This window comes from Telopea speciosissima, chromosome 1 (genome assembly GCF_018873765.1).
Source record: "Telopea speciosissima isolate NSW1024214 ecotype Mountain lineage chromosome 1, Tspe_v1, whole genome shotgun sequence".
NCBI classification, from domain to species: domain Eukaryota; kingdom Viridiplantae; phylum Streptophyta; class Magnoliopsida; order Proteales; family Proteaceae; genus Telopea; species Telopea speciosissima.
This window is the reverse complement of record NC_057916.1, coordinates 60,513,271-60,527,656: the sequence shown is the minus strand read 5'-3', so window position 1 is coordinate 60,527,656 and position 14,386 is coordinate 60,513,271. Positions and strand designations below refer to the sequence as shown.

At 38.9% G+C, this 14,386-nt stretch overlaps 1 protein-coding gene across 3 annotated transcripts in view; it reads left to right on the top strand.

Annotated features, from left to right (window-relative positions):
• LOC122669090 (NAD-dependent malic enzyme 62 kDa isoform, mitochondrial) overlaps nucleotides 1–14,386 on the top strand; it is a 97,080-nt gene that overhangs the window by 21,918 nt on the left and 60,776 nt on the right. For all 3 annotated transcript variants that reach the window (XM_043865766.1, XM_043865755.1, XM_043865746.1), the window contains exon 6: nucleotides 4,859–4,919. In XM_043865766.1, coding sequence (XP_043721701.1) covers nucleotides 4,859–4,919 — 61 coding nt within the window. The remainder of the gene's footprint in view (nucleotides 1–4,858; nucleotides 4,920–14,386) is intronic.

Below are 14,386 nucleotides of genomic sequence, written 5' to 3'. Positions count from 1 at the left end.
AGTTTGCCACAACACTCATATAAGTGTTGTCATCAACATATTTCAACTCCCCTATCCTAGGGTATAGAAGAGGCGGAGGTGGTTGGTTTGAGGCGTGAGATTCACTGCTACTGTCATATTGAGGCATGTATGGGTATGGCTAGTTTGGGACTGGGAATATGGGCCCAAAACTAGACTCAGTGCTTTGATTGTCAAACTCATGTGTTGACTGCCCAAACTGACCATAGCCACTATATTTGGAACCGGTGCTTTCCTGGCCATAATCATAGTCATGATGAGGCTGAGATGAATGCCACGACTGTCGCTCACTAGTAGTATCTATACTCATGCTTCCGAAACTTGCAAGCATGGTGTTCATACTCATGTCATCATCCTGAGCCTGTGATTGTTTGTGACCCTTCTTTCTCTTGTGCGTAGCGTGGCCACCATTGTCTTGATCCTGTGTGGCATGCGTAAACTGAGACTCACCTGTGTAACGTACAGGGTCTGCCTGCGTTCCCACCTCATGCTGGTACTGCTTACGCATCCCCTCATGACGATCATCATAATAACAACCACTTCGCATGGTCATCACCATCACTTCCATCACCATCACTATCACCACCATCACCATCACCATCACCACCACCATCATCATCATCATCATCAGTAGCACTTCCTATTGCAGCCTCAAAAGGTCTCGGTGACTCTGAATGTGCACTCCTTTCTTGCGGCATATAGTCATCAACATCTGTACCGGTTACGGGCGCAATGGTGGGGTCGGGCCTACCCCCAAGTTGATCCATATCTGGTGTATCACGATCCCTCACCTACTGGAATAGGGAATCCTCATCATCATCAGAGTCCTCCTGGAAAATGTTGACTAGTTCGATGGATTCTTTTTCATTGGTGTCCATTCCTTTACGTATGTGCCTCATCCTTAGTCTAATATTGTAATGCACATATACCAGCTGCTCCAGTCGTTTGTTACCCAATCTGTTCTGCCTCTTCAAGTGGATCAATGAGAATGTACTTCAATTGCGCTCGCATCCGGAGGATGAACAAGTTTGTGAGAGCATTCTCACTGCTATCTTCCGCAGGTTGGGTGAACTTGTACCATAAAGCACCCGCCAGTCGGCTGTATTACAAATATAGAATATTAAGAATATGCACATTCTAAAGGGATAAAATTATAATTCATAAATGTAATGTCATGCCACCTACCAGGGTCTAACTTTTGTCTACCCTCCAGTACAGCTTTTCGACTGAAACTTACTGAGGCCTCTTTGAAGTTTTGGATCTGTTTTCATTTCAAATTCCAAACATTGTTAGAGGCATTAGTATTTACTACTTAGTAATTACATTCCTTTACTTATTACCAAAGTACCAAGTCTCATACTCTCACCTCATCATTTTACTCTGCCTGTGTCTTGGCGTTGGGCTCCAACTTCTCAATAACATTTTGAACTGCCACTAAATACTTTGTGTCTAGCCCAAGATTATGCGAGTATTGTTACTTTGGATTTAGATAGTATGCTGGTAAAGTGGAAACCAAGAATATAACTTATTAGTGACTTAATGCTTTTGAGTTTGAATATGTAAATGTAAAAACTCATGTAAAGTGTAAAGTATGTTGAAGTGTTGAACTCACCAGCTTTATGCAATGGATGACTCAAGTGCTTCACCCACCACGCATCAATGATGTTCGTGTATGACCTTGCACTTCGGGGTATCACAGCTCTGACCATTTCCTTCATCTTCTGAAGGGCAGTATAAATGTGGGGCAAGGTAGGCTTCTTCTCTGTATCAACCATTCTTAGTACTGTCACCACTGGCTCTAATATGGCAACAACTTTATGCAGGTCCTTCTAGAATTGGTCACTTGCAATGGTATGTTGTGCTGCCTTCCCTTCTTCTAAATTAGACCCATACCAACCAAACCACTATTCACTTGCAAACATAGACCTCAGACCTACCACATTCGTTTGAAAGCTCTTCAATGCAATGTAATTGGTGGCAAATTGAGTGACATCAGGCCTTATTAAATCGCCATTGCATTTTTCCCTCAACATGGCTAAAGCATAACCATGGTTATATACAAAAGTAGTTACTTGTTTTGCCCTATTGACCACACTTGCCCCCAATGTTTTCTTCCCCATGTCTTTCAACATTAAATCAATGGAATGTGCTGCACATGGAGTCCAAAAGAGGCAGATCCTCTTACTCTTCTTGTTCATCAACTTCTCTCCAGCCCTTTTAAAGTTAGAACCGTCATCCGTCACAATTTGGATAACGTTCTTTGGTCCTATCGCATCCACTACTAGCTTCAGTTCCTTATACAAGTATGATGCATCCTTTATATGCTTCGATGCATCGACAGACTTCAAGAATACTGTCTTCCCATTGCAACTCACCATGAAATTGATAATGGACTGTCTAGTAGGTCCAGTCCAACCATCAGCCATAAGGGTAACTCCATACATCTCCCACCTTGGCTTCAGACCCTCAATGTACTCTTTCAGCTCCTCTACCTCCTGAGGCAAATATATATTATATAACTCATGTGGTGAAGGCCCCTTCCATCCTGGGCCAGCCCTCCCTACACTGTCAAGGAATGCATGATAGTATGTTCCTTATACTACATTAGTTGGAATGCCATTGTATAACATGAACTTGCTTAAGGCTTTCCGTGCTTCCTCTTCTTTACCACCAAATACTTGCGGGATGGTTGGCTGGTAGGCATCTTGTTGCTTAAAAGTAGATGGATCCTGCTAAAAAATGGGATCTGGGGAATGTGCTCGTGGTCGGGTTGGGGGCCGTGGGATCTGTCTTGTGCCTGTGCTTTTCCTCCTCTCATCTTGTTGCACTGGTGCAGTTGAGCCAGATCCACCAGCTCCTCTTGCCTGCTCATATCTTCTCATATTCTCATAATGCAAACTTTGTCTACTCTCTTCCAAAGTCTGCTGGTAAATTCTCCAGTCAGCCTCTGATTCAAACTCACAAGGTGTAGGCCTAAATTTAGTATTATCTCCTCCATGGATCTCTACACTAGGCCTCTTTAACATTGCCTCATCAAACTCTGTTTGTCATCTTTCCCTCTCAGCTTTCTTTGCTCATCCTCCGCTCAAGTGTTGGGCTATAGTCACTTTCACTTGGCTCGGAACATTTTTGCATGAGGTAACGTCCTTACTAGTACCAGCCAAATGTTGTTTTAACCTAGTGGCTCCTCTAGATAGCAACTCTCCACAATAGTTACACTTGAACTTCTTTTTATCCTCAGATATCAAGACTCTATGTTGCCATGCTATATCCTCCATTGTGTACGAAATGTCTTAGTTTTTACACTGTTACATAAAAAAACATGTATTAGTAACTATTAAAGACTTAATGTAATGTATTAAAGACTTAAAATAATGTATTAAAGACTTAAAGTATTATCTTCGTAACTATTAAACATAATGTTAAGCTACTAGAACAATCAAATAACTATCTCTTATTTATCCCCTAAACCAAGTATTTATTTTTTAATTAAAAATAAAATTTAGAATTTTTATTAAAAATATTTATACTTTAAAGTATAAAATATTATAATGTAATGATGTATTTGGCACCATTTGAAGTTGGAAATTATTTACATATGTTGTGCATAATTTTCCAACAAAACAGGTATTTTTTCTTAATATTATATATATTTTTTACAATTTTAATAATATATTTATTATTTCTGAAAAATAAAATAATTTTTTTAATGGGTGAAAAAATAAAATGACTCCATGAGGCTGTAGAGCATCCAAAGTTGTCCAACATACATGAAAATTACTTCTAAACAATCATTATTCATCCTATTTTTTTCAATTTCTTTTTAAAAAAAAATCATTTATTTTGCAGAAAATATAATAAAAAAAAATAATAGCAGAAAAAAATTTCGGACTCCATCAAGTGATAGATCATCCAAAGTTGTGTAACATATCTTAAAATGACATGAATCTACCAAGGATTGAACAATTTGTTTTGAAAAAAATAGATTTGGGGAAAAATAGTTTACCTTTGAAAAATCCTTCATATTTGTGATGAATCTTGCAAAAGTGGAGTTGAATCTTCAAATGTGCAGCTGAATCACAGTTCAAGGCTTGAAATCCATCCAAAAAATGAAGTAACAAAGTAGTTTTAGGAAGAAGAGGTCTCGGTTTTGGGAAGAAGAGAGAATTTTAGGTGTTTTGGACAGAACTCGCCGGGGGTATTTAAGTGGTAGATGGGTAAAAATATGGGTCGAAACCGAGATCCAAACCGAGATCTGAGATCTCGCCGAGATATTGCACTTTTATGTACCGTATGCCATCTTGTCTCATTTTCTTAGAAAACTGAGAAACTCCCCGAGATTTCGCCGAGTTGAGACGAGCTTTAGAACTATGTTTCTCCAAAACCAGTTATCTCATCTGTCATTTGGTCTATGGATACTGAATAAAAAAGGACGTATGCAGTGCACGACGCTCCCACCACTGCGGGGTCTGGGGAGGGTCTATGGACACTGTATACCAATAAAAAATGGTTGTACTCTAATCCGGTCCTGTAGGTTACTATTTCTGTGTATATGTCTAAAATATCCCTTGATTTGCCTGAATTCAAATTGATTTCCAACTTCTGGCACTATAGTGTGATCTCTTAAAACTTTTCATAAACTAGTTCTAGTGACATGCTTTGAAATTGTTGTCGATCTTATTTGTCTGTTTCTGTTGAATTCTTGGTTTGCTTAAGGAATGGGAAATGACTCATAACCAATGCTTGTAAGTTGTAATATACGGAGTTTTCCTGTTCCTGATTACTTTTGCAGTGAGTTTTATACCAGGGAAGTTCAAATTTTTTTGTTTTCTCTCAACAGGTGCTTCCTGTGATGATTGATGTTGGAACTAACAATGAGAAGCTCCTCAAAGACCCCCTCTGTATGAATCTACATTATCTTCAATCATAAAAATTCCATATGTAGATAGGGTTCATACTGATAATTAATGAAATAAATCCCTCGGGGTTATTGTTAATATAGTTATACACCTCTAGTTTTCTTTAATGATACGAAAAAGAAATAGGTGGAACCGAAGTGTTGTTGAAGCTACTGATTCAAGGTTCTCGGTAGTACAAACAAGCACAATCACCTATGCAAATGATATTATGTAGTCCTAGGTTTGAATAATCAAACTAGGAACCAATAATCAGGATCTGATCTGAACAGGTAGTTCGCTTAGGTCAAAATAGGTGATTTTGATCAAAATTAGGGTTAGGGTTTAGTGGGGTCTAGGGTTTGATGGTAGGGTTAGGGTTAGTTGATGTAGGGGAGTCTTCCAGTGAAGGTTATGTTAAGAATTAATGGATGGAAGGGTGCTGGAATGAATCGGCAGCAAGGGAATGTGGTTAGGGTTTGGATTTTGTAAAGAGGGAGATTTGGGATTTCTAGGGTTTAGAGTGGTCAGAAAGGGACCTGGCTTGGATCGAGTTCTCTATGGGGGCAGAGGAGAATTCGATCCAATTTTGGAGTGGTTTCTATTGCTGAAATGGGCTGGGGAGATCTTAGGGTTTTGGGAAAACAAGAAAACAAAGGGGGAAATCTAGGGTTGGGCTGTTAGAGGATTAGAAGAAGAATGGATGGGGTTTGGGTTGATTCAAACTCACTGTTGTTGAAGAATATCTTGGACAGCAGCTTGCTTGAATGAAGGTCCTTGAAGAAAAACCAGAACTTGAACTAGAACTTGAATGTAGAGCTTCAAAAGAACCACCCGGGCTTCACAGCACAAGGTGTCGATTGGATCAAAAACACCAATCCCACCTGGCTTGATCAAACACAAGACAATCTTCAGTAGTGAAGACAAAGTTGCAGAGCAGCTTAGAGCAAATTTTCAAATTGTGAGAGGTAGGTGACCCCCCCCCCCCCCCAAACGAATTAGCTTTATTAATAATGGCCAAAGGGCTTTTCGTTACCAGCCTAGGAGAAGGAAAGATTCCCCCCTAGCCAAGCTATACTACATAGTCATTTAAAAGGTCATGTGACTACTTAAGTTGTCACATGACCACTAAAACAATTAAATAAAGGGTTAAATACACATACCCCCCAAAAATGGACCCAATATTCCTCATGCACCCCTAAGGTTCTGACAATTCCACATGTACCCCTTTAAAATTCCACTTACACCCCCTACTTTTCAACTTAAAGCCATTTAAGTCCACACCGTTAATATCAGGCGTTAGACGTTAAAAACTTTTTTTTATTGGCCAAACTACCCTTTCTTTTAACCACCCTTGTAATTTGAAAAGACCTTATTCCCCTGCCCTATTTGTTCTTAATTTGAAAAGACCTTTTTGCCCTTCCCCTTTTGTCAGAAATAATGATTTCATACAGGGGCAGGGGGGAAAACCCCCATTTGAAAAGACCTTTTTGCCCTTCCCCTTTTGAGTGGACGACGTGATTGATTCCGCAGCTGAAGCTACAGTAGCAGAAGATGCAGAGGATGTCGAGACGGTGATGTGCTTGTATGAGGGGTGCCCTTAGCTCCTGCAACCTCCTACTCTCCTATGTTTTTTCTCCAGTCTCTGTATCTTTCTATAACATCCTTTTGTCTTCTTATGTAAGTTCTTTAAGAAATTGTGATAGGTCCCCGTTTTTTTTTCTTTTTATCCTTTCTCCCCCACCCCCTCCTCCTGCAAATTAAACTAATTTGTCACTTGGTTCCCTGATGCGCAGGATCTTTAATTTTTTAAATTGTTGAATTCAGAATAGAGAAAGGCAAATGAGAGAACAGATGGATTAAACTCCATTTTCCCAACCTGTATTTTTTGTGGAATTCTTGAAAATGGTCAAGTAATTTCAGATCTCTTTCTCTCGCAATCTCTCTATTCTATCTTGAATTCGATTCTTTGTTTTTAGTGTCATTTATCATTAAATGGGCCTGGGGTGGAACTGAAGGAGCTAGACTTCATAGTTTCCTCAGAAACAGATTCCAGAGCGGGAGCAGGAGTGGGAGGAGAACAAGTTAGAAAAAATCAGGCATTTCTGTGAGGACGGACAGTTTCAGTTCGTACCCTAACTAGAAGATGGTCAAAGATAGAGAGAGATGGGAGAGTGAAATAGAGAGGATACATTGCCGGCGCCGCTGAGCTCCAAAGAGTTATTCCAACGGAGAAGATGAAGGGGCGCCGCTGAGCTCCAACGAGCTATTCAAACTAAGGTTGAGGATTGTTAGATTGAGAAAGGGAAAGGGCGAAGGTTGTTTTGGGTAAAATCTTTTTCAACTTTTGTGGTTTATGTTTTTAAGTTAAGGTTATTGTGGTAATTATGCCCTAGCGAGGGTATAATTGTACATAACGCCTGATCCATTAGCATTTAACGCCTGATATTAACGGCGTGGACTTAAATGGCTTTAAGTGGAAAAGTAGGGGGTGTACGTGAAATTTTCAAGGGATTCGTGTGGAATTGTCAGAACCTTAGGGGTGCATGATGAATATTAGGTCCATTTTAGAGGGGTATGTGTATTTAACCCTTAAATAAAAGACTGCTTAAATTGAACCACTGGTTCAACCAGTTCTGATCTGGTTCAACTTATTACATCAAAATAAAAACTAAGTGAAGCAACTAACTACTAGCACTAATTCTTCTTGGACAGCTTTGACTTCTTCTTCTTCTTTTGAACATAACTCTTCAGACCTGCATCAGATATTTGTCAATATTGAAAAAAAATTCCTAGCCAATCCCTTGCTTTGTCTTTTCCATTATGAGCTTCTTCCAAGTTTCTTATGTACTAAACCAGGTTCTTATTACAATGTTTTGCTTGCAAAGGGTGATGCAGGTAGAAATTGGCTAACAAGGTTCTTTTCCACAACCTGGTCCATATGTTGGTCCAAGACCAGCACCAAGCCAAGCACATACCGTGCGGATAGGCTGGCCAGGACCTGGCCTTGCTGAGTTTATTTTATTTGGTTCTTTTTTTGGTCCACTTGGGTCCATTATTTTGGAACAGTTGCTGGAGAAGATTATTGGTATTCTTGGTGTGTCTTTTAGAATTCCAAAAGTTAGTTAATTTTCTTGGTTTATGTTTCCTATGTATTGGGGGCGGGGTTTAATGTATTGGGTTTTGTTTTCTATGTATGGGAGATAGGATCAATGTATTGGAACTCCTTTTCTTGTTTGGAGTTCTAAGAGTGCATTTAATACTTTTTGATGTAACCAAGAGGCCACAACAGCCTCTTCTTCTCCCCCCCTCCTATATAATGAAAATTCATGGGTTGCTGTTACAGCATCCGGAACATTGTGAAAAATCCTCTCTCGAGAAACTCTTGTGAGATACAAGCGCTTTGGGACTCAGCAAACCCAGGTGGGACTCCTGCGGATTGGCCTAGGTGGGAGTCCTATGGCTGGGAAACTAGTGGGACTCTAGGCTGCTACCTATCTATCTGCATCTACAACTTATATATTTATCTTCATTCTCTTCCAGATTCGATCTTTGCTTGCTTACCCTCTCGGGTTTGCATCAAGGAGACATAATATAAACTTTGGAATATCTTCTTTATAGTCATTTTGTTCCTCTTTGGTTCCTTCTCTATGAGATATAAGTTAGGTATTGGATTTCTGGCAAATGATTTAGCCACTTGAGCAATATAGTTCTTATATTTTTGCCAGTTTTTAGCTAGAAAATCCTTAATTGTCCCACTTCCTAAAGAATATGTGAGAAATCCATCCCTGAGCTATCCCTCTAAGATAATCAATGATATTATAGCATCTTGAAAACTATAGAATTTCTATTTTCTTTAAAAGCCTTTAGGGCACCTACAATTACAAAAATCTTCAAAGTGCCTGACAGGCTTTCCTTTAAGATTTTCACACGGTTTTGTTTGTTTTTCTCTTATTTTTTCCCCTTATAAAATAAGATGAGTTTATTGCATTAAAGCAGCATTTGGTTGCTGTCCTGGAAAGGTTGAAAAAGGAAGCTGTACCCAAAAATTTTGGAAAGGACATCACCCTAGGAAAGGAAGATTAATACTAAATTTCTAATAACAATTTTGGGTAGGTGCTTCCCATAAAATTTGTCCAACAAAAGAGGTGGGAAACATTTTGTTGGAAAACCTTGCCTGGATTGCAACCAAACACAGCCTGAGAACAAGAATTTACTGAAGATACATACTGATGAGCCGTAGAATTACTATACAAAAATATGGATGATACAATCTAAAATCCATCATTGATACTCCTGTTGTCACTTCGATATGGACTTTGACATCTTGTTGGTTTAATACTTGTGACAAACCCAAGATCAGTAACCAGTACCTTCAATAGAAGAGAGACAGAGCAGAGAGAAGGAGAGAGACAGCAGAGATAGAATGTGCTGAGAACCACGATAGGCTCAGCTTAGGATCTATCATGGTCTCTTCCCCTTTATTTAGTGACTTGGGGACCAAGTCATAGAAAAAAAAAGGGGATACTATCTTTTTGTTGGGAAACACTACTTCAGCCCCAAACCGTAGAGAGCAAGGAAGTTTGAGAAGAAGAGGTATATGAGAGATTGTGCTCCAAGAGGACTACGACGGATGATTCAAGGCTGGTTTGTTAATTAAAAGTGATGCTGGAGCTGTGATCCAAGTTCTGATCTCTGTAATTTCAAGTATAGTGGCTGCAAATGAGGGATTTGTGATGTTTTGAACCTAGGTTTATCTCGGGTATGATTTCAGCATGAGATTTGGAGTTTTATTTGATAGTCCTAAGTCCAATGAGTAGTTCAAATAATGTAAACACTGATTTGAAAGGTATTTTGGTTGTGCATACTATTAGATTCAAAGAAGAAGAGGAAAGAGAAGGTATATTGTTGATTCAAGACCAAGACCACCGATTGTTGGTTTGATTTTAACGATTTCGGCAATTCGGTATGTTATTTGAAATCCTAGATTTATATTTTATAATTATGCTATGGATTTATGGGGTTTGAGATCAGTTTTGATGTCTTGAGGGTTGCAATGATGGAACCCTATTTTCGGATGCATGTATGAGTGTTAAATCTGAATTCTCTGCTTTTGGCACAATCTGTCCACCTGTGGTAAAACGTGTATGGCTCATAGCAGAGAAGGAGTTTGGGTCTCAAACTTTTTATGGATAAGGATAACATGTATATTGATGACCATGTCAAATTTGAGCTGCAACCGAGCTCGTTTGGTATGTCTGATAATTCCAACTCGGGTCTGATGTGCTGTCAGGGACAGAATCCCAATTCAGGAAAGAAGTGGATGGAAACCTGACCTAGGGTTTGAATTTAGAGCTGATTTTTGGTGGGTAAGGCCATTATTATGTCTGTTTTAATACTGGAAAATGGGATTAATATGAGATTGTTTGATATGCCCAAAAATAGCAAACTCCAATCTGGTCTGCTGCAGACAATGTTTAAAATCTCATTTCGTTTCGGTATTTCGGAATCTGACTGAAATATCCGAAATATTGTATTTTTTTTGCAAGGTTTCGGTAGGTCATTTCGGTGGGTTTTAGCCAAGTTAAGGCCTGAAACTTCATGGAAACCCTATTTAAGCTATATAAACACATAAATGTTCAACTTGCAAAAATAGTTATCGAAAGTGGTGTTTTGGATTTGCACCATTGATTGGCAGTATACGGACGAATCCTAATGTATAACTTAGTTAATTACACATGCATTACACATACACATTGTTTAAGACTTTAAATACTAGATGACATAATAACTAATAAGCAATTCAAACAAGTAAATTCACTTGGAAACATAAATTCAATGACTCATAAGTCATAATATTAAGTACAATATGTCAATAGCATCAATATCCCAAATTCTCAATACAAGTCAAGTAGTCATCAAGTGACTCAAATGTTTACTAATAATTATTACTCTGCCGTCCAGGATCGACCCCACTCATAGTCCGATGGAGCTGACGTGCATTGTTCTCTGACTGTAGGACATATGAATGCCACGTCATAGTCTGGGAGAAGAAACGATTGTAGTCATCCACAGTTACCATGTAAATAGCATCATCAATATGCTGAAGGTAACCTATCCTAGGATATGGATCACCAAAGTGTGAAGAACCACGACTACCCACTGATCCACTGTGATATGAAGGCTTTGGGAGCATGTACGGGTATAGCTGGAGGGTTGGGTAGGGGAAGATGTCATCCACAAAAGACGATCCACTACGTCCCTAGATGCGGCTAAGATTTGAAGGCCGGTTCAAAAATCACCATAGAAAAGTGATGGAGGAAGAAATGGGTGGAAGAAAATGAAAAAAGCACGCCTTGTGAGCTCTTGGTTGAAATTTCGACCGAGACTTACGAGATTTTTACATTTTATAACTTGGGTTTGTAACATATTACCGATATTACGGCGAGATGTTACAAAATACCGAAATTTTGTGAAATGACCGAAATCTCGACTGAGTTATTGTATTTTTTCATTTCGAAGTAGTGTTTCATTTCGGTCAGACCGAGATACTCGAGATTCTCGAAATCTCGATTGAGTTTTAATGAGTTTTTGTACTATGGCTGCAGGGCATAATCAGTAGCAGTGTAAAGATGAGCCTAAGAACCCGACCTATACTATGAGACGAAACATGAATTTTAGTATGGATAAATATTTTTAAGGCTATATTAACCCTGAAAATGATTGGAATCGTTTGGATTCTGGATGCATTTGTTCTGAAATTTTTAAGTTTAGTGTGCAGATTCTGACTGAATCTGGGCACTGAAATTTGGGGTGTAAGGAATGTTAAGAACTTGTGTGTGGGTCTTGTTACTTGTTAAGAACCCCACCTAGATAGATTGTTTTACCCCTATGTAGACTCTTTTTAGTTGGATCAAAGCATCTTGAGGACATTTGATCTAAGGAAGACTTTAAGGTGAGTGAGACTAACAAAACCTATATGTATTATTTTATATAAATCACTCTTTGTTTAATGTTTGTATGAAATGGCATGATTTGAAATAGCATGAATGTTTTGAAATATTTTTTTATTTTACTGTGAATAAAATGCATGTATGTGTTATAATGGCATGATGAGACTTTTAAATGTTTTATGGTCTGTGTACCGTTGGACTGCTACCCTTGCCAACAGGGGTTGATGTTGGTGCGAGTTTAGAACAAAGGGTGGTGAGGCAGACCGTTACTTTAGGGCAAGCGTTCCCCTCCATGGGAACCTTGTACCGGATTACGTGAGTTTCCCATTGACTTCTAGCTCATTGGGCAGATTGGATTGGGTCAGAGTGGGAAGATGGTGAGGTGGACCGCTACATAAGGGCAAGGTTTTCCCCTCTATAGGAGCCTTATACCAGACTACGTGAGCCAAGTCCACTGACTCCTTCCTTTCATGTTGTGTTATTAGTAGTTCACTTTGAGAATACTTTACCAAATGATTTAAAACAATAGAAATTGATGGAGATTTTAAGTTTTTGGTGTTTTAATGGATGTTTTATGAACTTTTAAGTAGCATGGCATGATAGTTTTCAATTGTGTTATTTTGAAGTGTTTTTAATCTGCAAATTCAAATGTTTACATGAAAGGTTATTTGGATTTATTTATTTAGAAGAAAATGCATGTCTTTTAACCTATATATGGTTATGTTTCCTCTTACTCACTAAGCTTTCCCAAACTTACCCTTTTACTAATCTTCCAAATGACGTTGAGCAAGAATCTTGTTGGTGTGAAAAGTACACTATGGTTGTTGAAGAGAGAGATTTAGAATGTTTGATCATTTTACTTGAATTCCTTGTAGTTGGAACAAGTGCAAATGACCTGGGATTTTAATTCAGATATTTTGATTTATTTAAGGAGTTGAATAGTTGGGATGTATTTGAGATTACTTTCACTTTTATTTGTAGTGCCACCAACACCGAAATTTAGACATTTGAGTTGGATAAAGATTTCTGGTTATGTGAGTCTTTCGCTATGTATGTTTGTAATGATGATGTGGATTATTTGGAATTAAGAGATTATGGTTATATTTCGGTTCACTATCTAAAACATTTTTCGATCTTGTGGTTTTGAGTGATGGCCCCTACCCTAGGCTGGTTTTGGGGGTGTTACATCTATCCTTGAGTTTTTTTTTCTTGTGCATGGTTTTCATCTCTGATGTGAAATTGTGAATGGTGGAATGTGATCCATGTAGCTGAATCCATTTAATTGGGATAAGACTTGGCTGAGTTGAGTTGAGTTCTATTCATCTCTTTCCAATGTAATTTGGTAATCCATTCCTCATGGAAGGTAGTCATCCTATTTTCTCTTTCTTGTTCTGGAGGAACAACATCTTAAGAACCTTTACCATTGAACCTACTTCTGGAATTCTTTTTCCCCACTACAATATCTCTTGCTTGGGTGACTACATGCCAAGAGGTATAAACTTGTGATATTCTCCGATGGTGGAGGATAGCATTCTTTGGAGGATCCTATTAGAGTTTTATGTAACAAGGATACTTTGGGTATTGTGTTGTTATTCTTGTATTGTACTTTTACTTTTCTTTCCTTTTTTCTCCCTACTCCCTAGTCTACCTTATGTTAGCATGGAGGGTATGTATGTAATTTCCCATATAATATTAGCAAGTGAATGAGTAGAGGGGAGGACTCATTCTCTCCCTAAGTCATTACCACCAAACCCTCTCTTCTTCTTTTTCTTCTCCTACCTCTCACTCGCCCTTTTTCACACTTCTCTTGTTCTCCTTCACTACTCTAAACTCCAACTTGGTATCAAAGCCTCCGGTTCTGGTTTGAGAGTTGCGCTACAAGCTCTCCGCCTCCTTTCCCTCTCTTTAGAACCCTAGGTTACAAAAGGGTTCTAAGGAAGGGGCTGCCATGTAAAAACTTTGAAGATACCATAATATAGTCCTTGATGAAGACCAAGGAAGCACCAAGAGAGGTTCCCATGTGAACGTTTGACCATTTGAAGATCAAATCAATCAGGGACAGAGCAGGACCAGTTACCGTCAGCCCTGTGTTTGGGTTCTTTTCTCTCCATCATCGAGCATCCGTTGGAGGTGGGCCGTGGCTGGTTGGAATCGCGCAAGGGTCCCCTTTCCACCCTCCATTGCCTTGATTACTGAATGTATGAGTTGTTGGATCACAACTCTTTTTCCCATGGACTGACAGGTATTGCCAGCTTGGTGTTTTTTGCTCGATCTTTTACCTGAAATGCTATGTGTGATGCTTCTAGTTGTTGTTTGTTGGTGAGTTCTCTTGTCTGGGTCTTGTGAGTTGGCATGGAATGATTTGAGTTTCTTCAATTTTTATAGTTTGCTCCATTGCTGGAATTTTTCTGAGTACTGGGAAGGAGTATTTCTTGGGTAGAGAGTGCTTCCCATTTGGTTTGGATATCCAACCAATTTTTATTGGTTTATTCACACATCATGTCAGAGGTCAGTGGTTTG